Raw genomic sequence first — 24,261 nt, 5'->3', positions numbered from 1 at the left:
GAGAGAGAGCAAGACAGCGCTCGTGTAGTTTGAAGACTGTGAGTGCGAGCGCAGCCGGGGCTCTCTCTCGTACGCGCCCTGTCAGGCAAGCAGTCATTCTATTCTACATCACTCACCGATCAAATAAGGTTTTGACAGCCGCCAAAAAAAAAGATCAATGCAGAAAAACCCCTGGATTGGTTATATAACGTAGAATGTTGATCCAGCCATCGCGTATATTCAGCGCACATAAGGTAAACGTTTTGCAAACGTTTTTTAGAGAAATAAAAACAGGTCGACGAATCGATGCGCATATTTTGCGTCGACGTATTTTTTTAACCAGGCTCTAAACATGTTTTTTTCTGCTGTAAAGTTGGACATTTTAACATGGGGAGTCTATTGCCGCGTTTCCACCGAAATTACCCGGAACATTTTTACCAGGAACTTTTTTTCCCAGGAACTTTTTTCCCCCCAGACCTGTTGCTTTCTGCGTTTCCACCGCGGTGTAAAGTACCGGGTAGATTAGGCAAATAGACTGGTGACGTAGGTCTGCGCGCGTTTCTCAATACAAAGTACTGCTGATTTGTTTGTTTTTTTAAAGTACGCTGATTTTGGACGTGCATCCTCGGTAGTTAGTTCAGACTTTGTGCATTCGACTCGGGAGTGTGATGTCCGCGACGACGCAAGTCCGGTAAATCTATAAACAGCAGCGTACTTGATAACTTCAGTCAGCTCGTCTTGGCTACTGCAATTTTCCTATTTACAATAAAACGAAATGGGATATAAAATACCACTGCCTCCTTTGGTTTTCATTTAAGCATAATAACAGCTGCAGAAATGTACTTAGTTCAGGGATATGTGTATATGCAGCCATTACAATGAAACGAAATATTATATAAATTTGCCTTTTTTATTTTCATTTTAACATATAGATAAATTGAATACAGACCAAAGAAAACCTGTTAGATTTACCCCGCAGCTGAATTATATGTTATGTTTAACCACTAAAGACACATCAGAGCCAGCGGCACATATCAGAAGGTCTAGCCGATTTGAGGCTGCATCTCGGCGGATACATGAGGACTGAGCTCTCGCTGATCGAGTGGAGCTCACCGTCGCAGAGATCGGCGAAACACATTTTTTAAATAGGCACGGTCTTTATAAATAAACCATAGATTTGCGTTTTAAACAACTACATTCTCGCCTGAAATACTTTTAAAATTACATTTCATGACACAATAACAGTAATATTTGAAAATGATCCAAATAAATGGTGGTTGAACTCAACCAATGCTGCGTGAACTCAGATGGCTTTGGCTACTGTTATTTTCCCCTCAGTATATTTACAATAAAACGAAATAGGATATAAAATACCACTGCCTCCTTTCGTTTTCATTTAAACATAATAACAGCTGCAGAAATGTACTTAGTTCAGGGATATGTGTAACGTTATATACATCCATTACAATGAAACGAAATATTATATAGACTTGCCTTTTTTATTTTCATTTTAACATATAGATAAATTGAATACAGACCAAAGAAAACCTGTTAGATTTACCCCGCAGCTGAATTATATGTTATGTTTAACCACTAAAGACACATCAGAGCCAGCGGCACATATCAGAAGGTCTAGCCGATTTGAGGCTGCATCTCGGCGGATACATGAGGACTGAGCTCTCGCTGATCGAGTGGAGCTCACCGTCGCAGAGATCGGCGAAACACATTTTTTAAATAGGCACGGTCTTTATAAATAAACCATAGATTTGCGTTTTAAACAACTACATTCTCGCCTGAAATACTTTTAAAATTACATTTCATGACACAATAACAGTAATATTTGAAAATGATCCAAATAAATGGTGGTTGAACTCAACCAATGCTGCGTGAACTCAGATGGCTTTGGCTACTGTTATTTTCCCCTCAGTATATTTACAATAAAACGAAATAGGATATAAAATACCACTGCCTCCTTTCGTTTTCATTTAAACATAATAACAGCTGCAGAAATGTACTTAGTTCAGGGATATGTGTAACGTTATATACATCCATTACAATGAAACGAAATATTATATAGACTTGCCTTTTTTATTTTCATTTTAACATATAGATAAATTGAATACAGACCAAAGAAAACCTGTTAGATTTACCCCGCAGCTGAATTATATGTTATGTTTAACCACTAAAGACACATCAGAGCCAGCGGCACATATCAGAAGGTCTATCCAAGGTGAGGCTGCCTCTGGGCGGATAGATGATCACTGAGCTCTCCCTGATCGTGTGGAGCTCACCGTCTCAGAGATCGGCGAAACACATTTTTAAATAGGCGCTGTCTTTATAAATAAACAACAGATTTGAGTTTTAAACAACTACATTCTCGCCTGAAATACTTTTAAAATTACATTTCATGACACAATAACAGTAATATTTTGAAAATGTTGATCCGAATAAATGGTGGTTGAACTCAACCAATGCTGCGTCAACTCAACCAATCAGGATGTTTAGCGCCAAAGTCCCGCCCCCGAAAGTTCCTGAACTTTAAAAAAGTACCACCTCGCCAGCAGGGACTTTCTGGGGGGCATTTTTTTACCCGGAACTTTTATTTAGTTCCTGGTTCCTGCGGTGGAAACACACCAAGTACCGGACCAAGTCCCTAGTTCCTGGGTAAAGTTCCTGCGGTGGAAACGCGGCTTATGGGACTGACTCTCTTCTGCAGCCAGCCTCAAGCGGCCAGTCGATTAATTGCAGTTTTAGTCACTTCCTTATTGGCTTCACGAGACACTGTCTATGTCACGAGAGAGAGCGTGAGGTTGCCGCTCGACTGTGACCCGGGGCTGCGTTGCGTTCTCAATTACTGGTTCCGCCACTCTTTATTTATACTACGTCATTTAATCAAAATAATCGTGGTTGACAAATGAAACTTTTGAGGAAAATTACAATACATAGAAGTTACATACAGCACAATTTTTAAGACCCAGACATCAAATTTCAAGACTTTTTAAAGTCTTTTTAAGGTATTATTTCCAAATTAATAAATTCAATGCTTTTAAGGCTTTTTAAGACCCCGCGGGAACCCTGTTATTATAAGAAAAAGAAAAATGTTCCCCCTGTAAAGTAAAGTCAAAACTACTAATTTACAAAATGTTGTGTGTTTGTTGTGTTCTTTTGGTTTTGTTTATTCTTTATATAAAAAGTTGTCTCACCCTCCATTTCTTAAACAAGGTGGCATTGATATCCAGCAGAGAGATTGAGTGTATGGGCTCCAGGGATTTCTCAGAGCCGGGACTGCTCATGGCCTGTTCAGAATGCAGAGCGAGAAAAGAGAGGGTGTTCTCAATGATTTCCTCCATGTAACGAGACCACAGAAGAAAAAAAAGAAAGAATTTTTTTTTTTTACATATTCAAGCCAATCTGACACAATCAAGATATAGCATACAATATTCTGGAAATGTGTTTGAAATGTGAAAGCTCACTTCTCAGGATGCTGTCACTTCCTTCTGAAAGTCATTCATTAATCGCATCTAGAATGACCAGAAAGAAAGAAACTCATATTTATACCAGCAAGCGAAACTTTATTCATATATTTTTCCAAGCCAGTTAAACTTTATTAAGCTTTATTGATAGGAGGAAGGAAATGTCACATACTTGTTTGAGAAGACAGGCCATATCTGGTCTGTTCGCATCAATACTTGTAGAGCCACTTGGAAAACTCAATTTATGGTAGAGGAAACTAGCCTCTAAACTTTCAGCTGAAAAGAGATGTTGACACTTCATGAAAATGAACTTACGGACTGTACATTCACGTATATACTGAATATTAAAACATATTTCATACTGCTAAAATAAACTTAAGATACTACCTATGCTACTGTAGACATCCCTAGTCACATTTAACGGAGAAGATGAAAATGTCTTTGCAAAAAATTTAAGGACTTTATCCTGTGAAAGCAAAATGCCATGTTAACAACAGTTTATTTAAGTATCACTGACATACTACTATGATACTATGTTTTTATTTATATTCTGAATTAATTTAAGTAATTCTTGTGTATTTTTCTCATTTTTATTTATTTATTTTTTGTCTACACAGTATATATTAATAATACAATTAATATAGCTTATTTTCAGTTTTAGTTTTTTTTTTTCAGTTAACAATTATTTTATTTATTTATATAAGTAATGAATTTTTATTTTATTTTAGTTTAATGCAGTTTAGTTTAGTTTTAGTTAACTATAATAACCCTGGTTCACAATACATTTAATTAAGCACCCACATACTGTGCGATTTAATACTGTTAGTGGAACAGGTCATGGCCTCCATTTCAAATGACACCTCTCCTCTGAAAATGTTGTCTGTTTTGTTGTAGAGGCCGTAGCTAAGGTCATTGCTTATTTAGCACTTATCTCTTACACTGAGCTCAGGGTCAGGGTCAGTGAGTGCAGCAGAGAGGTTTCGGCGCAGGCCAGTCCAGCTTTCACAACTCAGGACATCAGAGGGAGGGGCATTCCACAACGACTGCAAAGCTTCCAAGCGAAGCTGCGATTATACAGATCAGGATGACTGCTTCATCTCTGAATCAGAATGACAGTTCTCTCTTTCTACAATGGAAACTATGGGACGTGAGTGTATCAGAGGAGTTTTCACCTCTCGTGGTCACCGGGGTCAAGCTTCTCAGCAATGACTTGCAGTTGTCCATGCTTGATGAATGCATAGCTCTACGTGTTGAAATCAAAGACATTAGTTAATCATTCAGTTTATAGTATGAACGTACAGTGATAGTATGTGAAAGACTGAGATAAACAGGATAATATTCTTGTCAAAGAAACAACAACAGCCTCTGTAACTTATTTAAACCTTTACAAAAACAACCAGATTGAATGAAGAGTCACTGTCAGAACAGTTGTCAGTGTAATGGCTGCTTGACTGCTCATGTTGGCTCTTCCTGTCCATTTTCTCTTTCTTCAGCGGATCTTCCTCAAATTTATTGATCAGTGATTCCACAACCACCATCATGGTCTGTTGACATCATGTACATCAGAGTCTGCATCATCTGTTTATACCTACAGATTAAAAAAAACAAACAAAAAAAACCAACTAAGGTTGAACTAAATGTCCCATACACACAGAGATATCAATTTAACCATGAAAACATAAATCTGAAATACAACTTGCTTCTATATTTGAATAAGTATGAATACACTACTAATGTATCCAGTGTTTCCCACAGACTTAAATTCAATGTGTGGTGGCACTTCCGCCGGGGGAAATATAAGTTATATATAAAACAGAAAATGTGCTTATTGAAATTGCACATTAATTCTCTGCCAGTAGTAGGCACTTTTTAGGAGCAAAAACAGATGTTTCCCCGGTAACGAATGTAAACAAACCATCTTAACGCTGCTTTATCAGGTTGTATAGAAAAGATTTCATGAAAATGACATCAAAACTTTTGACATCAAAGACAGTCAGTGCCCTTCAAAGATACATTCATATAAAAACACCTGCACCCCATTGTGACTTTGAAGTGTTCAGAGCTCACGTTTATTAAACTAAGTCAAAGCATTTAGGAAAATCTATTTGTGGCAGGCCGCTACAAACCAATCAATGTATTGCAAACACTGGTATCACAGTTTCCAAAAAAAAAAAAAAAACATTAGGCAGCACAGCTGTTTTGAAATGTAATATATATATATATATATATATATATATATATATATATATATATATATATATATATTTTGTAATAATATTTCACAATTCACCATCTTTATTAAGTAAATGGTAGGTGATCACTTTAAAACTTTTTTTTTTAAACCTTACAGGCCACCAAGCTTTTAAACTGTAGATTATTTTGCAGAAAACCTTATATATTGTTTATATAATATTTTGAAATTAGTTTAATATCCTATTGTTGTCGCCGATCCATTGATATAATTTCCCATGCTTTTTGAAAGGCATTAAATACACAGTCCTGAGCCTTTTATACTGTAATGTTGTTATTAATTCTGGAGATGGTTGGTTTGTTTCATGGCTTAGAGCTTTTTATTGAAATATTTTTTTTATGTTTATGGAGAAAATTAATATGGAATCAGCAGCCGAAATTGAATTTCTCTAAAAAAATATTCTATATTAGACTTTCTCATTGTATTGCATCATGCAGTGAGCAAACGTCCACAAAAGCATCTTATCATATCAAGAAACACAAGGTCACAGGAATCCTAAAAACACATACTTTGCGGAGTCCCTAGTCCTCTTCCTAACAGCGTGAACCTGGGTGTCCTGCACGGACCCAACAGCATGACCATCACCCCTGGTAAAATTCTCAGTCTCTTCTTCTATAACCGCTACCAAACTGCTCTCTACATACCCTTGCAGATACTTCACAAACTCATAGCTGAAAAACAGAGGGAGGTTATGAAAGTAGATCAATCAAACAGTAATCACAATCAGTCTTATAGGAATAGTTCACCCAAAAATCTAAATTATGTCATTAATGACACACCCTCATGTCGTTCCAAACCCGTGAGACCTCCATTTATCTTCGGAACACAGTTTAAGATATTTTAGATTTAGTCTGAGAGCTGTGTGAACAGTCCAGAAAGGTAAGAAAAACATCATCAAAGTAGTCCATGTGACATCAGAGGGTCAGTTAGAATTTATTGAAGCATCGAAAATACATTTTGGTCCAAAATAGCAAAAACTATGACTTTATTCAGCATTTTCTTCTCTTCCGTGTCTGTTGTAAGACAGTTCAAAACAAAGCAGTTTGTGATATCCGGTTCACGAACGAATAATTCGATGTAATCAGATCTTTTTGAACCAGTTCACCAAATCTAACTGAATCATTTTAAACGGTTCACGTCTCCAATACACATTAATCCACAAATGACATAAGCTGTTAACTTTTTTAATGTGGCTGACACTCCCTCTGAGTTAAAACAAACCAATTTCCCGGAGTAATTCATGTACTGAAACAGTACACTGACTGAACTGCTTCGAAGAGAGAACTGAAGATGAACACCGAGCCGAGCCAGATAATGAACAAAACATTGACTCGTTCACGAGTCAAGAACCGGTTGAATTCGTTTTCGGATCACCAGTACTTCACACAGTTTCAATGGAGGGACTGAGAGCTCTCTGACTAAATCTAAAATATCTTAAACTGTGTTCCGAAGATAAACGGAGGTCTTACGGGTTTGGAACGGCATGAGGGTGAGTTATTAATGACATAATTTAGATTTTTGGGTGAACTATCCCTTCAACATGTACTGGAAGAGACATGTCTGTTACTTGTGAAAGTTCTTGTCAGTTTCCTCCAAATGAAGCAGAATTTCCTCGGCACATTCCACCGATGGTGCTCCTGAGATTCTCTCTTTGACACTTTTCAGGAGCTCTCGCAGCAGGCTCTGGAGCACTGCCTCATCCTCGCTGGAGAACTGAGACATCACTTCTCAGGGGTGTGATCAGCTCTTTTCTATTTGGGATCCAATGCTTAGAAAAACAAGGTGTGAAGTGAGATGTGTTTGACCTGTAGTAACAGTGGTGGGAATAATACAAACTCTATTCAGTATATATTCCCACAAAGTTTAGATTCCTGGAATAAGTCTAAAACAGTATTGATGGAGTTTCTATGTATGCTGCACACTTTTTGGCTGCTTTTCATTCAGTATCCCACTCAATCCACTAAACAGGAACAGAAATACAAAAATAAATGTGAAATCATGTGTAACCACAATTTTTACATGCCTATAATAAAACTAATTTTGCACATTAGAGCCATTTCCAAATCATAAGAAACATGTAAAGCGGTCAAATCTGATTGGTACATACACACAGGGCTAACTAATATAGCTAAAATATTAAATATAGGTGCACTAATAATATTATCTAGACTACATCATATCCCTAAATCGGAGTAAAGCATTTTACGCTAGCTATGTCATTTAATATTATGTAAGTTTACGTTACTTAAAATTTAAATGTTCGGAATTCAAGTGTTGGCATTTAAGCTTGTATTTTCTCATAAAAAAAATGTATATTCCACATACTGCTCACAGGAAGTTTTAAACATTACCTGAAATAATTTCACATCATGTCCAAACATATGAGATACGTCACTTCCATAACATTAGAAATATTTCATAATCGGACATTTCATAAAACACAGAGCTCTGTACAAGTCAGCTTAGCATCCGTTAACAGTACCGTTTCTATGGAAACAAGCCATTTGAGTTGAGGGATCCGCCATAAAACACCCGTTATTTGTAAAACAATACGATTCACGGCACGAATGTATGAATGTATTCCATGTCTAGCAAAGATTACGATAGCGCATCTGCAAAAATAACTACGATAAAACCAAAGAAACGCGAAGAGAGGTGAAGTTAGCAAGTGTTTGACGCTGACTGAAGACGCTAGTGTTGATCACGTGACGCTAGTGTATCACGTGACTTTTTGTTTTCCTGATTCACTTGACGTGACGAGACCGAAGAGGAGAATCTGGTGAAATAGCACTCGTATTAACAAACATAGTCAAGCTAGTTGAGTTAAAATTAACTCGTTGAATCTAAAAGATTGTTGTTGTTTTTTGGCTGCTAATTTAAAGTACCTAATTGTACGGATCTCAGCTTTTAATGGCCGCTGTTGACAGCTTCCAGCTTTTGTATCGAGAAATTGCCAGATCATGCAGTTGTTATGTGGAAACCCTCGCGCTTGTGGGTGCTTGTTACACAGTCAGCAAGGCTGTGATATTCATGAGGGACTGCTATAGCCTGATAAGGCTTCATTTTATTCCTCGTCTTGTGTCCCATAGAGATCTTAGTCAGCAATATGGACAATGGGCGCTTGTATGTGGTAGGTTTAAAAGTGAATAATCATCATGTTTCATTGTCTAATTCACTCATACTTAATACATGTTATAATACCACATACTGATTTTTACCTTTTCCCTTGATTTTCAATAGATGCTTCAGAGGCAATAGCAAAAGCATATGCAGAGGAACTGGCAAGGCATGGCATCTGTGTAATTCTGATCAGCCGTGACATCAGTAACTTGGCTGGCACTGCCAAAACCATTTCAGACACTTACGGGGTAGAGGCCAGTTTAATGGAAGCTGATTTCAGTCAAGGGCTCTCGGCCTGCAAACCTATTAAAGATGCCATCAGCAGTAAAGATATTGGATTCATTGTTAACAGCCTGGATGGGTCTCTCGACCTCTCTCAAGACTTTACGGACCTCTCTGAATCTGTAGTGTGGGATACTATCAATAGAAATATAGTAGCTGCCACTCTTGTCACCCGCCTGGCTCTGCCTGCTATGGTGGAAAGGGGAAAAGGAGCAGTGGTCAACATTTCCGCTGGGAGATGCTTGTGTCCGACTTCCAGAAAAGCTGCTATTTCTGCATCTACGGTCAGATCTCTGCTTGATGTTGACTTATCTATTCAAACAGTGCTTTGTTCTCCTGAAAAAAAAATCCCAATAGGATTTTTCTGTTGGCTTTTGGATTAATGTGAAAAATAACCTCCTTGACCAAAAAAAATGTGGTTAATCATGATAATCCTCATTTTGAAACCTAAGTACAATTGCTAAAATTTAAACATAGGCCATAAATGAATTATACTACGGTCACACAACTTTAACGTCTCCAAATTCCAATTCAGTCTTTACTTTTTTTTTTTTCTGAATGTTTGCAAGAGTGTGACAATAAAAACAGTGAGGCTGTAAAATCAGAATAGTGAGTAGATGAGTTTACCAGTTTGGCTTGATGACGTTTTGTGTCACTGACAACCTGTGTAGCCATGACTTGTTAGCAACTAGCTTTTTAAAAATCACTTGGGGGTAGTACTGGTGTATTTTATGTTTTAAAATAAAACTTTCCAATAACTTGAGCTTGTATTAACCATAGACCTTATTTCAGGCATTTAACAATAATAAAAAAAAAAAAACAAGGAACCAGAAGTGCTAAAATGCAACTTGTTCTTGGGTTTTGGCCTACAAAAATTTCATCCCTGCAGCACTCTATGTCCTGTATATTCTTGATGGATTTTTTTACGATTCTTCTTTGTTTAATTCCCCACAGGCTTTTCTTGATAACTTCAGTCGCTCTCTGCACTATGAATATGGTCATCGAGGAGTCTTTGTGCAGAGTTTGCTGCCTTTTCGAGTCTCATCTCAAGGATCTGAGGGTACTGGTCCTGCTGGGTGGCTGGTGCCAAGCCCACAAGTGTATGCCAGGCATGCTTTTTCAACTCTGGGTGTCTCTCACCGAACCACAGGATACTGGCCTCACACCATACAGGTAATCAATCAATCATAGAAATTTGTATTTTTTTTTTTATAAAGCAAGGTATGTATATTTAGTAAGCCTATGCTATTCTTTTTCTAGTTTCGACTGGTGCAGTGCATACCAGAGTGGGTATGGATGCTGGGATCACGCGTCTTTACAAGAGCCACCTGACAGGGATGTTTCCCCTCCATGTGAAGGACCTGGTTCATGAAACTGATGTTGCAGAGTTTATTTTGACTAAGCTTAGAATAAATAAGTGATTCAACTGTTTAAGATAATAAGATTAATAATAATAATTTAAAAAACGACTCCCCCTGTCCCTTTACTCCCTCATACTGAGTTCTGAGTGAAATGCCTCAGTTTTTCAGTATATATGTTTGCACAAAAGTGGTTTAAATGGTTGGAACATGCTGACAAATTTATCATGTTTATGCACTATTTATGTTTTTCTTTAACCCATTAATATGAATTTTGCAAAAGTCAGATTCATATATTTAGGGGGGCACAAAAGGTTTTGTAAATTAAATATTTATTTTTGATTCCAAGTGTTTTTAAATATACTAGATATACTCAGTAATGGATCTTCATTGTACCATTATATAGCTAGTGTTTGGTTATTGCAGTGTGTCACATTTGGTTGTTGCAACTATGAAATTATCAATAAAAATCAATGCAATTTAGTGAAAGACTACATGAAATTTTTTTGATTTTCAATGTTGTTAAATTATTTTGTAATATATAAAAGTCTGAGATTTATATACGCTGTCAGCATGATTAGAGTTTATACAATCCATTGTATAAGCTCCAGTTATGCTGACAGCCAGTATTATCTTTGAAAGTGTAGATAAAGTCAAATGTTGTGTCTCCTCTGCCAGGAACACACAATGCACTTTACTCACGTAATCTCACTCATATTAACAGAAGTAACTACCATACATTTACCATGAATAGGACGTTTTTTCAGCAATGGATTTATACGATAATATCAAAACTGAAATACAGCATGGAAATTATTTTATAAATAGATGGAATTAAAGGTGTGTCAGTGCTGCTTAATCTAAAAATAATTTAAATTTTCACACTAAAGTATATATGCCCAACTTGCAACCAGTGGCATGAGTTCAGGCCAGCCCAGGACTGTGGTGATTAGAGAATGGAGCATGTTTAGGAAACCTGTTTGAAAACAGATATGTTTGATATTCAGATGGGAGTAGTGCAGAGATGTAAAGTATAATATATAAAAGCTATTAGCCTATGTAATGCATGCCATATAGACTTGCACAAGAAACCCACCTGAATGTGATAAATATTCCCAACTCCAGATGTCAAGGCTGAAAATTGTTCGGAGTCTACACACTGATAATGTGATAATCTTTGTTTTGGTTCAGAAGCTGCCTCTTCGATAGGAAGAGGAAGGCTTAGACAAAAACTGTTATACACATCTCTCTTCGAGCCCTCGATGAGCGGGTGAAACTTCCTCTCCGTCTTCTTATATTTGGTAAGCGAAGCGAGTGTTTATTTGTTATTCATCACTGAAATGCTTAGAATATTCTCTCTCACTGCTGTTCCAAGGTTTTTGGTCAAGAAAGCAAATGGATTTATAATTGTTCAAAATAAATGTATATTTTAAATCAATTCTGAATCCAGAAAAAAAAAATTAAGCAGCACCTAAACTGTTTAGATAATAATAAAAACATGTTTATTGAGCAGCTAATCAGCATATTAGAATGATTTTTGGAGGATCATGTGACACTGAAGACTGGAGTTATGATCCTGAAAAAAAATTATCTTTGCCGTCACAAGAATACAATATTCAAAAATATATAATTCTGGAATAGTTATTTAAAATTGTTACAATATTTCACAGTATTTCTGTTTTAATGCTTATTTGATAAAAAAAAAAAAAAAAAACAACTGATTACCATAAGACTTCTTTCTCAAACATAAAAAAGTCTTATCAACCCCAAACTTTTGAACAACAATGTTAAAGAAAGAAAGAATATTGTTTAACGTAACCTTGTGTTGTGTAACTTGTGTAAATGCTTTTATTCTGCATTTGTATAATTTCATATAGTTTGTTTCTTTACAAATTGTATTATCAGCAATGCCATATTAAAGGTAAAAAAAAAAACACTTCACAAAAAATTACATAATGATCTGAAATGTAATTCTCATTCTGAATTCCAAAGCAGACGAGTATTTAAAATTTCAGTTTTATGCAGACTGTAAAAAACACCAAGCTGACTTGAAGACGGAAAAGAGTACTGCCACTGTCACTATCAATGTTTTGAGTTTTCCGCACAAAAACCTTGGTTCCCATGTACATCATGGAAAAGAACCTGGTTTGCCTCCTGACTTTATGCTAAACATTTCTGAATCCATCAATAGTGCTTGCATAAAGTATGTGAGAACAAATGATGAGCATCACTGCATATAAATTGCAGTCGAACTGCTCTGTCCAATTAATAATAATGGCTTTTCTTTCAGGAATTCAATTAACATTAAAGATGGGCGAGTGGGACTTTCTCGGAAGACTGCTGGATAGAGTCCAGACGCACTCAACGGTGGTGGGAAAAATCTGGCTCACCGTCCTGTTTGTGTTTAGGATTCTAGTCCTTGGCGCCGGTGCCGAGAGAGTTTGGGGCGATGAGCAGTCAGACTTCATCTGCAACACAGAGCAGCCGGGGTGCGAGAACGTCTGCTACGACCAGGCGTTCCCCATCTCACACATTCGTTTCTGGGTGCTGCAGATCATCTCGGTGTCCACACCTACTCTGGCCTACCTGGGCCACGTCGTCCACGTCATACATGTGGAAAAGAAAGTGAGAGAGATGATGAAGAAAGAGCTTCAGAACGAGCAAATCAATCTGTTCCTCAAGAAAGGCTACAAATTCCCTAAGTACAGCAGGGACAATGGGAAGGTCAGCATTCGGGGGTGTCTCTTGAGAAGCTACATTCTGAGTTTGCTTTGCAAGATACTTTTAGAGGTGGGTTTCATCTTGGGCCAGTACTACCTTTATGGCTTCACTCTTCAGGCCCAATTCGTCTGTGTCCGTTTTCCATGTCCTCACAAGGTGGACTGTTTCTTGTCAAGGCCTACTGAGAAAAGCATCTTCATTTGGTTCATGCTGGTGGTGGCCTGTGTCTCTTTATTCCTAAATGTGATTGAGATCTTATATCTTTTTGTCAAGAAGATCAATGAGTGTCTCAGCCACAAAAAGGACTACACCATTACACCCGTGATCCCGGTTGTGAACCGGAAGGACTTCAAAAAAACAGATCAGGTGGTTCAGAACTGGATGAACCGTGAGCTGGAGCTTCAGAGGAGGGAACCTGGCAATGAGGCAACTAAGAGTGTGGCTTCAGAGGAGCATAGTGCTGACGGGCAAGAGGTCCATATCTGATCAGCAGGTCTCTGTACACAATGGCTTTCACACGGTCAGCTTGACAAACAGCAACTGATCCAAGTGACTTGTGCATGGTCGAGACCCCCAACTTCAAGCACGCTATGACCCTCTCTCTCTGTTTAACAAATCAATAATGTACTGCTGAAAGTTCTTCTGTTTTTGTTTGTTTTTGCTTTTTTTCTCATTTAAGTTGGAAATTGTACTCTGTAGAAAGATTTGATAAAAGTAAAGCTTCAAACTGTGCCTGTAAGCTGTGTTTTTGTAATTTTTTCTGTCAGTTTTGGTATTTAGGGGAAATAAAATAAGGCTAAAAATAAAAAAACTCAAGGCTAAATTTATTTGATCAAAAACAGTGACATTGAGAATTATTATTACAATTGTAAATAATTACATGTTATGTATTTTAAAATGTATTTTTTCCTGAATTTTCCACAGCCATTACTCCAGTCTTCAGTGTCACACGATCCTTCAGAAATCAGTCTAAAGCTAATTTGCTGCTTGTACTGCTTAATATTTTAGTGGAAATCATGACCCCTCCCCCCAGTTCTTTGATGAACAGAAAGTTCAAAAGAACAGCATTTATTTGAAATGGAAAGCTTTGATGATATTATAAATGTATTTAGTGCGATAGATCTTGACCAATTTAACAATTTATTGGATCCTTGCTGAATAAAAAAAAATAATAAAAAAATAAAAAGTAAATAAATAATAAAACAATATATATATATATATATATATATATATATATATATATATATATATATATATATATATATATATATATATAATTTACATAAAAAAATTAATAGATGCTTTATTATTTTAGTTGGAATGCTGTAGTTGTGTGGTAGACATAAGTATAATTATTGTTGAAGCCTTTCAATCATTAATGTGGCACTCCTGTGTACTTGCATTCAAGATCTTGTTCTTTTACCGTTGGACAACGTAACAGCATTCCACTTTCGGCTATTATGCAATCTCAATAAAGCCCAAAAATCAAGGTTCAGCTATTCTAAGCTATCACTTGATATGCGGCTTACTTTCTAAAAGGAAGAGGTGCAACTCACTAAAGGTAAGTGTGAAATCAATAAAACACTGTTTTTATATATGTTTGTAAAGTATACATAGTTTTATGTATGTACAAAAGTTATTTACCTTGTGGTGTAAAAAAACAATATTTAAGAATATATAAATCATTTTAATCCGACTAATCAGGCTAAGCCTTTAATTACTAATAACTAATTATTTATCTTAGTAATTGTTCTTTACCTTAAAACATTGTACGTTTTAATATGGTAAATGTTTTAAAGTATTTGAAGTAACATTCTTTTGAGTTTTTGAATATTTATGTTTTACCAGTAATCACAGATGTTTGGTTAGTGAATAAGATTCAGAAATATCTAGTTATTTACCCATGATACAGTAAAAAACTTCTGATAATTCAATTTGTTAAACATTTATTTTAATATTTTGCCAGCAACATATATGTTAATGTAATGCGATTATTCATTATATAGATTATATAGAATTTATCAAATTTACAATTAATTAATTTATTGATGATACTTCTTAGTTATAACCTCTTTTTTCATGTTTTGCTTTTTTTATGGGCACAATAACTGAACTTTTTTCCCGTAGGCTATTAATTATTAAGTATATTAATCTATTAAGAGTACACCATTAATGAAGACCATCATTCAAAGGCTTATTTATTATGTTAGACCTAAAGTGGACCTTGTATTTCATGTTTTCTTGTCATCCTTTTTTTTTTTTTTTTTAGGAAAGTCTGAGCAACAGGAAACATGGGAGACTGGGGATTTCTCTCGTCGTTATTAGACAAAGTACAGTCGCACTCCACCGTCATCGGCAAGATATGGATGAGTGTCCTCTTCATCTTCAGGATCCTGGTGCTGGGAGCAGCGGCGGAGAGCGTTTGGGGTGATGAACAATCTAATTTGGTTTGCAATACGATGCAACCTGGTTGTGAGAACGTGTGCTACGACTGGCAGTTCCCAATCTCGCACATCCGCTTCTGGGTCTTGCAGATCATATTTGTATCCACTCCAACTTTGGTATACCTGGGTCATGCGGTGCAGGTCATTCACGAAGAGAACAAACTCAGAGAGAAAATACTAAATCTTGGCGACGGCCACATGTTGAAGGCACCCAAATACACAGATGACAGAGGTCATGTCAAAATTAAAGGAAACCTGCTCGGCAGCTATCTAACCCAGCTGTTTTTTAAAATCATCCTGGAGATTGCATTCATTGTCGGACAGTATTATTTATACGGCTTTGTAATGGTAGCCAAGTTTACATGTTCCCAATCCCCCTGCCCTTACACGGTAGAATGTTTCATGTCTCGTCCAACAGAGAAGACCATCTTCATCATCTTTATGCTAGTGGTAGCCTGTGTGTCTCTGGTGCTGAATGTCATAGAGGTGTTTTACCTGCTGTGCACCAGGGTCAGATGCCGGACCAGCAAGAGACGGGCACATAATGTCACTACAGGTAAAAAACCTGGAAGTCTGGCATCATCCTGGATGACCTCTGAAGACGCTTTGAAGCAAAACATCATGAACAAGCATTATGAGAGCGGACAGAGTCTTGGAGGAAGCCTGGATGGGGCGAAAAAAGAAAAAATGATGGAAGACAATTAGATTTAGATTATTTTATTTTATTTTTTTTCTCAGAAATGTCACCAATCTGCCACATTTAGAGAAACATCTCTACCATTTGTTTTCTATTGCTCTTAGCTTAAGGTCCAGTATTTATACACTGAAAAAAAAGTATTGGTATGATACTTCTCAAACGGAGTGTGTTATTTAATTATTTTATGATTATTTTGGGCACAATGCATGTTTGAAATTTTATTGGATAGTTTTGATGTACTACAGTGAAAAAAAAAAACTTACTGTTTTATGATTGTATATATTGTGTGTAAATATATGTCAGTAAGTGACTTGAGCACTGTCTTCATGTCTTGTTTGTGTGATGTTGTGATTTTATATATTTTCCATTACAATGAAACCAATTTAAAGTAATTAGTTTTCTGAATGTAAACTGGTGTCAGTGATGTTTAACAAACATAATAACAATATCCTTATTGGAAATAAAACTTTTAAATCAACAAAGGCTTCTTTTTTCGCTGGATATCTTCTCCAGTAAAAAAAAAACAAAAAAACATTGTGGTGTAAAATAACAATATTTAAAGGGGGGGTGAAATGCTCATTTCCAATCAATCTCCTGTTAATCTTGAGTACCTATAGAGTAGTACTGCATCCTTCATATCTCCAAAAAGTTTTTAGTTTTATTATATTTCTAAGAGAAAAATAGTCTGTGCCGATTTTTTTCGGAAAAACACGAGCCGCTGGAGGCGTGACGTGTGGGCGGAGCTAAAGAATCACGAGCACGAGTAGGCTTTTGCGTTGAGAGCGCTAGAAACTGTGACATTACCGTGAGGAAAAAAAACATCATCCAAAACAAACCATGGCTAACAGTCAGATTCAGCCGTTTATTTATGATCCAGAATCAGATCCCGAGGCTGAAACTGAACGAGAGCAGCAGCAGCAAGACTACAGCAGGACGTCTCTATGTGGTATGTATTGAAACTGTATATATTTGCTTATGTAAACCCTCTCTCCCGGGTCCTTTCTGACGCTCCTCGCACTCGCTCCGAGCGGGGCTTGAACCCAGGTCTCCGGCATGGGAGGCGGACGCACTAACAAGGAGGCAGAGATATTTGAAGCAGTTTTACTCACCGCATGCGGTTCCAACACACTATCGTGACCCTTTTTCGCTGGGACTGCATCATCCTTAAGAAATAAACGATACGCAAATCCGTCGTCAGACTGGGCCTTGAGATCATCTTCGAAATGCAGGGAACAAACAAAAACACTTTCACAAATCCGTTGATGCTCTGTGAAAATAAACTCCGTCCACTGGTCCCTTAATGTTTTTTTTTTTTTTTTTTGGTAATCTGTGCAGGGTTGTCTTGCCCTCGCAACCAAAAACACACTTCTTTTGTGACATTTCGCTCTCGCTCTGATCAGTGAATGTCTCTGCTCTGCTCTACGGGAGCGCGCGCTCTTCCGGCAGAAGTGCCTCAGGACCCATATAAGGAAATTCCGCTCCATCTAACGTCACACAGAGTCATACTCGAAAAAAAACTTTCCGAAACTTGTGACAAACAGGAAGTTCAAACGTACAACTTAATTTTTGAAACTTTGTCCATGTTTAGCATGGGAATCAAACTCTTTAACAGTGTAAAAAACTCTGTATGCATGAAATAGCATTCCACCCCCCCCCCCCCCCTTTAGAATTAACCTGACTGCAATCAAGTGCTTAAAGCTGCACTAGGGAACTTTTGTAAAAATATATTTTTTACATATTTGTTAAACCTGTCATTATGTCCTAACAGTAGAATATGAGACAGATAATCTGTTTTTCATTTCATTTCATTTATTATACAGGAAAGGTTAAAAAGTAACATTGAGATACAGTTTAAACGGGCCTGACTCAGTTTAAAAACTGGTTTCCAGCAGGTTCCTGTCCTGCAGAACATAAAACATAAAACACAGTTTACAACATAAAAAGAAAAGAAAAACAACACTTTTAAACATAAGCTAAACAAATACAAAGAACTAAAAACAACAATACAAATAGATACAAACAAAACTAGGGCAATTTAAAAACAATTAATGAACGTACTCGGTTACGAACGTAACCTCGGTTCCCTGAGATACGGAACGAGTACTGCGTATGGGGAAAAGCTCCTTTTTTCCTCGATACTGAAGCCTTTTTTCAATAACGCAGTGCAACTGCACTGCCATTGGTTTAATCTGTAAACTTTTTTAAACCAATGACAGCGCTGCGTAGCTGCGCGAGCCTGTGGCGATGCAGCGCGCCAAAGCCCGCCAGAATGGGCGGGGCGAATGGCTATATAAGCAGGCAATTGCCAGAGGAAATCAGGTCATACGACTGAAGCGACGACACTGAACCCGCAGCCTCGTGGCACGGCATATAACGCAGTACTCGTTCCGTATCTCAGGGAACCGAGGTTACGTTCGTAACCGAGTACGTTCCCTTTCGATACTTCACTCATACTGCGTATGGGGAACGAATTCAACCGCGCCGTGCCACGGTAGGGAACGACAAGACTTAACTTGAACACCCTGGGGTCCAGAGGATAAGTGAGAGGGCCGGAGCCATCGAACCCTTGATGCTACACTGCTGAGAGGGAGCTAGCTCCCTGGAGGTGGTATGATGACAGAGTCTGCTAGAGGCCGTCGTATCAAACCGAAAGAACCCGAGCATGCAAGGTCGGGATATCCAAGTTATAGAACCTGACAAAAGTGGACGGCGAGGACCAGCAGGCCGCCTCACAGATGTCCTTGATAGAGACACCACTAGACCAGGCCCATGAAGAGGCCATCCCTCTAGTAGAGTGGGCTCTAACTCCTATGGGGCACTCAAGGCCCATAGAGGAGTAACATAGAGCGATAGCTTCAACTATCCAACGCGAGAGGCGTTGCTTTGAGACCGAAGACCCTTTGGTGCGGTCACCAAAGCAGACAAAAAGCTGGTCAGATTGCCTGAACGGCTGTGACCGCTCAATGTAAATTCTCAAAGCCCTCACTGGGCAGAGTAAATCCAGCTCTCGCTCACCTGACAACGGAGGCAGAGCTGAGAGGGAAATTACCTGTGCTCTGAATGCCGTCGAGAGCACTTTAGGTACGTAGCCATGCCTACTGCCAGCACTGAGGCAGTTGATATGAAGATGGCTTTCTTCGTGCGACCACGAGCCGAAGGCTGGTCTGCCCTCGCACAGAGCACCCCAACCCAGGTTGGACGCATCCGTTGAGAGTACCGTCCTTCTGGAAACCGCCTGTAGGGGTACTCCACGACTGAACCAAACAGGGTTCATCCAAGGCTCCAGGGCTGCTAGACAGGCCTGGTTGACCCTGATGCGAAAGCGGCCGTGCCGCCAAGCATGAGGTGGGACCCGGAGTTTCAGCCAGTACTGCAAGGGCCGCATTCGTAGGAGGCCGAGCTGTAAAACTGGGGAGGCGGAAGCCATCAGCCCTAGCATCCTCTGAAAGAACTTCAGAGGGAAACAGGCTTTGTTCTTGACAGAGGCCGCGAGCTGCTGAAGTACCAGAGCGCGCTCTGGTGATATGACCGCCCTCATATTGACGGAGTCGAAAACTGCTCCCAGGAACGTAATACGTTGGCTGGGGAGCAGTGAGCTCTTGGCGAAATTGACCCTGAGTCCTAGGCACTGTAAGTGGCTCATCTTTCTTGGGGACAAGGAAATAACGGCTGTAGAACCCCGACCCGCTGTCTGAGGGAGGAACTATCTCTATGGCTCCCTTCCTTAACAGCGTCATCACTTCGGTGCGGAGGACATGAGCATCGTCCGGCTCTACCGAGGTGGGAATCACTCCGCGAAAACGCGGGGGTCTTCGGGCGAACTGCAGTGAGTATCCGTGTTTTATTATCCCCAACACCCACTTGGACACTCCGGGGATGGCCTGCCAGGCCTCTGCCCGCGTGACAAGGGGCTGGATAGTGTCGGATGGCAGACCGCTGATTAGGGGCCTGAACACTGACGAGTGTGGAAGAGGAAAACTGCTCTCTTTTTGAAAATGTGAAATATTTATTGTGTTCGCCATAACAACGGCGCTTTGCGTGGATGCAACAACAGTGGGCCCAGGTCGCACAGCAGACAGGCGAGAGAGCTTCTGGGGTGGTCCGGCCGTGCCGGGACTTTGCCCCTTCCTCTTTCTTCCCCAACGATCAGGAGGATTTAGAGGGCGTCGGGTCCAGCACAATCCTTTGCCGGGGGCCCTGACGTCTAGGCGGTTTAGCGCGCCTAGTGGGGCGAGCTGGGTGCTGCTCCTTAGGGGGTGACGCCTGGGGGGTAGAAGGGGCAGGTTTGCTCTGGTGCTGAGTCGGCGCAGTCCTGGGGCGACTCGGGGCAGAGGTGGAGCGCTTGGGCAGGAAGTGTCGCATGGCTTGGGACGACTTCTGTGCTGCAGTGAAGCGTTCTGTAAACCCTTCTACCGCTGGTCCGAAGAGGCCGCATGGAGAGACTGGGGCATCGAGAAAGGCCACTTTGTCGCTCTCCTTAATCTCTGTTAGGTTGAGCCAGAGGTGGCGCTCCAGCACAACCAGGTTGGCCATGGATCGTCCGATGGCCTGGGCCGTGGCTTTCGTGGCGTGCAGAGCCAAATCAATTGCTCATAGCCCTTCTCCTGAGAGCCATCTACTGAGCTGAGAGCTGCAGAGGAAGTGCGTAGGCGGGCCGAGTAGGGGGCGCGCCACGACTTTGTCAGCTCGTCATGAACCTCAGGGAAGAATGGGGCAGGTCGCTGGCGGGGGGCCTGGCGGCGTCCTGGCAGGTACCACTCGTCCAGCCTGCTGCGTGTCGGCTCTTCAGGGGGGGCCCACTCCAAATGGAGTTCCTCAACGGCCTTGGAGAGGATGCGGAGAAGCTCGGCATCCATCCCAGCTCTGGCGATGGGCTCCAGTGACGGCAGGTGGGCGGGGTCAGAATCGCCGGCCCAGTCCTCCGTTTCAGAAGCCGCGAGTGACATGGAGTCGTCAAGCGGCTCGTCCTCCGATCCGCCAAAAGAGACGAGGTCGCTCGCTTCAGCCGAGGGACGCTGCTCTGGGCGTGAGAAGAGGACAGGGGACGGCTCTCTCATTGGAGAGGGTGAGGCACGCGGGAGCTGAGCCGGCGTGAGCTCACCCAAATCCGGGCGCTGAGCCCCTCTTCCCCGCTGTCTTTTCCTGGCCGGCTCGCGGGAGGAAAAAGACGGGAGGGCGCGAGGGGCGGGATTACTTTCATTAAAGAAAGCAATCCGCGAGCGCAGAGAGGCGAGACTCATGCTTTCACAAAAGCAGCATGAAGTCTCAGTGAGTGCAGCCTCAGCATGGGGTTTACCCAGGCAGAAAACACACTCACCATGGCCGTCGTCCTCATGCAGAGGGGCTCTGCATGTGCCACAGCTGTGGCGCGGCATGGCCGTCGCCGTTAAAACGGCGTTAGAAACGCTCTTTTAGAGCGGTGAAAACCGCTGGAAAAAGCTCTTTTAGGATCGCCGGATGGCGGCAGGAGATCGCTGAGAAGCGGCCGGAAGCGGGAAGCGGGCGGCCCGAGATCGGCGCTGAGAGCGGCTGTCTGCGAGTACGCCGGCGCTGCAGGCGGTCGGCGGTCTCAGCTGGTCCGCTGCAGTGCCTCTTTGACGGCGAGAGCTCGTTCCAGGCAAAGGCGTTCAGCAGAGATCCATCGAAGTGAAGTCGTCGCTGAAGGAGTAAGATCTGATTTCCTCTGGCGATTGCCTGCTTATATAGTCATTCGCCCCGCCCATTCTGGCGGGCTTTGGCGCGCTGCATCGCCACAGGCTCGCGCAGCTACGCAGCGCTGTCATTGGTTTAAAAAAGTTTACAGATTAAACCAATGGCAGTGCAGTTGCACTGCGTTATTGAAAAAAGGCTTCAGTATCGAGGAAAAAAGGAGCTTTTCCCCATACGCAGTATGAGTGAAGTATCGAAAGGGAACACAAGTGTAACTGTTCAGTAAAAACAGTTTGTATGCCTTTTTGAAACCTGTAACAGATGGTATTTTTCTTATGTGATGTGGAATATCATTCCAAATTTTTGTGTATGTATAAAAAAAGGATTTCTGACCATAGTTATTTTTGTATGAAGGGACTGGTATGAATGCCTGTGATACTGACCTAGTATGGCGTACTGGCCTCCTATTGTCTGATTGATGAATTGCGTCAAATGTTGATGTAGTAGCATTTTGAATTTGAAAATAAAATTTAATAGTGTGACTATTTATATAGTGCTGAAAAGTCAGTGCATTTGAGCGTTTCAATGCAATGCAATGATGGGACCATTTTGGGAGATTACTGTGGATTTTAAAAGCACGATTGTATAATCGTGCTATTGGTTCAGTAATTTCTTTAGTGGTAAGAGACCAAATTGGAAGACAGATATGGTCTAATCTTGTTATACACAAAAAGTTTCTGGTTCAGTTTTTTTGTTTAAACAGAAATATGATCCCGGTATGAAAGGTGTGTGTCAAGTAACACACCAAGATATTTATAAGTCTTTGTCGCGACAAGATCTTGATTTGCAAAAGTAATAGGGTCAGCATAAGAAAGACTTTTCCTGGGTGAATGGAAGTACATACATTCAGTTTTTTTTACATTGATGGTCAGATGGTTTTTATTTAACCAGTCATGTAAACACTGAAGATCAAATGTTAGTTTAGAGTTTATAGCATCAGCATTTGAGTCAGAGAAAAAAATCACAGTATCATCAGCATACAGTAAGCATTCTGAATATTTACACACTTGAGGGAGATCATTAATATATAAAAGAAAAAGCAAAGGTCCAAGAATACTGCCTTGAGGAACACCCGTATCACAAATTAAAGATTGAGATGTTACATGATTAATTTTAACAGATTGTGACCTGTTTGTCAAAAAAGAAAAAAGCATTTCTATCACAGATGAAGACAAATTAAATGATTTAAGTTTGTTTAGCAAAATCTGATGATTCACTGTGTCGAAGGCTTTACGAAAGTCAATAAAAACAGCTCCTGTTATGTGACCTTTATTAAGTGCATGTGAAAAAAATCAAGCTCCTCTGGCTCCTCCCAGTGCTCCCATTGCCATTTGCTGAAAGTCATCCGCTCCCTGTAAAAAACAACCAATCAGAGCTGCGGTCCGTAACTTTGTTTGTGTTCAAAATGTAGAAAAATGTATATAATAAGCGAGTACACCATGAATGCATTTTCCAAACCGTGTTTTTAGCTTGTCCTGAATCACTAGGGTACACCTATAAAAAGTGTGTATATTCGGACTATTTTAGATGCTTCGGGGGTACCGCAGCGGAGTAACCCAGTACCTTTGTGATTCTTCATAGACATAAACAGAGAGAAGTAGATCCGGCTACAATGTTCTTCCGCAAGACGCAAGCAGTTCTGTTTATTAAACGCTAGAGCGTCAAAAGTTCCCTACCACAGCTTTAATTGTTAAAATATAATAAATGTCTTAGTAATTGCTCTTAACCTCTAAGACATAGAATGTTTTACCATGTCTGTACAGATTTACATAATGAATGCAGAGCCAGTGCTTTTACATAAAAATCATGTATAAATGCACACAAAAGGCATTTTTTGACTTCTGCTCCACCTCTTTGTATTGCACTGCAAGCTGCATTAACAGTCACAGTATCCTTACGTTGATAGATGTTGTTCTTGCATATCTCAAATATGACCACGCTGCTGATTTTTATCACTGTTCTTTTAACTGACACTGAGAATAGCATAGAATAGCTCAGATGATAAATACCCTGAAGCACTAAAAATCAAGTATTCATTATGTTATAAAAAGCTCCTTGCCTTGTACATGCAAAGGGAATATTTATTCAGTTCTCTTCTCTCATGATGAAACATTAAAAACAGAGCGGTTTTACTTCAGTTTTTTATTGTGTTCAGAAATTTCATTAATGTTATGAATCACAATGACAAATCAACCTCTTGTGAATAAATTGAACTATTGTTTTTTAT

General features: G+C 39.8%; 3 protein-coding genes and 1 pseudogene across 3 annotated transcripts; 3 read left to right on the top strand and 1 right to left on the bottom strand.

The window, feature by feature from the left end:
- The window catches only part of LOC127938578 (protein broad-minded-like), a 44,540-nt pseudogene extending 36,117 nt beyond the window's left edge, over positions 1-8,423 (bottom strand).
- Positions 8,424-8,454: 31 nt separating this feature from the next.
- On the top strand, positions 8,455-10,946 carry LOC127938621 (inactive hydroxysteroid dehydrogenase-like protein 1). Its single transcript, XM_052535341.1, has 4 exons — positions 8,455-8,833; positions 8,944-9,389; positions 10,060-10,278; positions 10,366-10,946. The coding sequence occupies exons 1-4, from the start codon at positions 8,614-8,616 to the stop codon at positions 10,435-10,437; spliced, it is 957 nt and encodes a 318-aa protein (XP_052391301.1). The 5' UTR covers positions 8,455-8,613; the 3' UTR covers positions 10,438-10,946.
- Positions 10,947-11,648: 702 nt separating this feature from the next.
- Positions 11,649-13,923, top strand: LOC127938154 (gap junction Cx32.7 protein-like). Its single transcript, XM_052534582.1, has 2 exons — positions 11,649-11,764; positions 12,754-13,923. Exon 2 carries the CDS (start codon positions 12,774-12,776, stop codon positions 13,668-13,670), a length of 897 nt encoding a protein of 298 aa, XP_052390542.1. The 5' UTR covers positions 11,649-11,764; positions 12,754-12,773; the 3' UTR covers positions 13,671-13,923.
- A 694-nt stretch (positions 13,924-14,617) lies between these two features.
- LOC127938102 (gap junction Cx32.2 protein-like) lies at positions 14,618-16,807 on the top strand. The gene is made up of 2 exons (XM_052534512.1): positions 14,618-14,745; positions 15,454-16,807. The coding sequence occupies exon 2, from the start codon at positions 15,476-15,478 to the stop codon at positions 16,331-16,333; it is 858 nt and encodes a 285-aa protein (XP_052390472.1). The 5' UTR covers positions 14,618-14,745; positions 15,454-15,475; the 3' UTR covers positions 16,334-16,807.
- Positions 16,808-24,261: the final 7,454 nt, after the last annotated feature.

Source organism: Carassius gibelio, chromosome A20, assembly GCF_023724105.1.
Source record: "Carassius gibelio isolate Cgi1373 ecotype wild population from Czech Republic chromosome A20, carGib1.2-hapl.c, whole genome shotgun sequence".
In the NCBI taxonomy this organism is placed as follows: Eukaryota; Metazoa; Chordata; class Actinopteri; order Cypriniformes; family Cyprinidae; genus Carassius; species Carassius gibelio.
Note: the sequence above shows the minus strand (reverse complement) of the source record. Positions and strands in the feature narration are given on the sequence as shown.

Coding starts and splice junctions, on each gene's coding strand:
- LOC127938621 (XM_052535341.1), top strand. CDS start 8,614: ATGGCCGCTGTTGACAGCTTCCAGCTTTTGTATCGAGAAATTGCCAGA. Junction 8,834..8,943: donor ACAATGGGCGCTTGTATGTG/GTAGGTTTAAAA, acceptor GATTTTCAATAG/ATGCTTCAGAGGCAATAGCA. Junction 9,390..10,059: donor CTGCTATTTCTGCATCTACG/GTCAGATCTCTG, acceptor AATTCCCCACAG/GCTTTTCTTGATAACTTCAG.
- LOC127938154 (XM_052534582.1), top strand. CDS start 12,774: ATGGGCGAGTGGGACTTTCTCGGAAGACTGCTGGATAGAGTCCAGACG.
- LOC127938102 (XM_052534512.1), top strand. CDS start 15,476: ATGGGAGACTGGGGATTTCTCTCGTCGTTATTAGACAAAGTACAGTCG.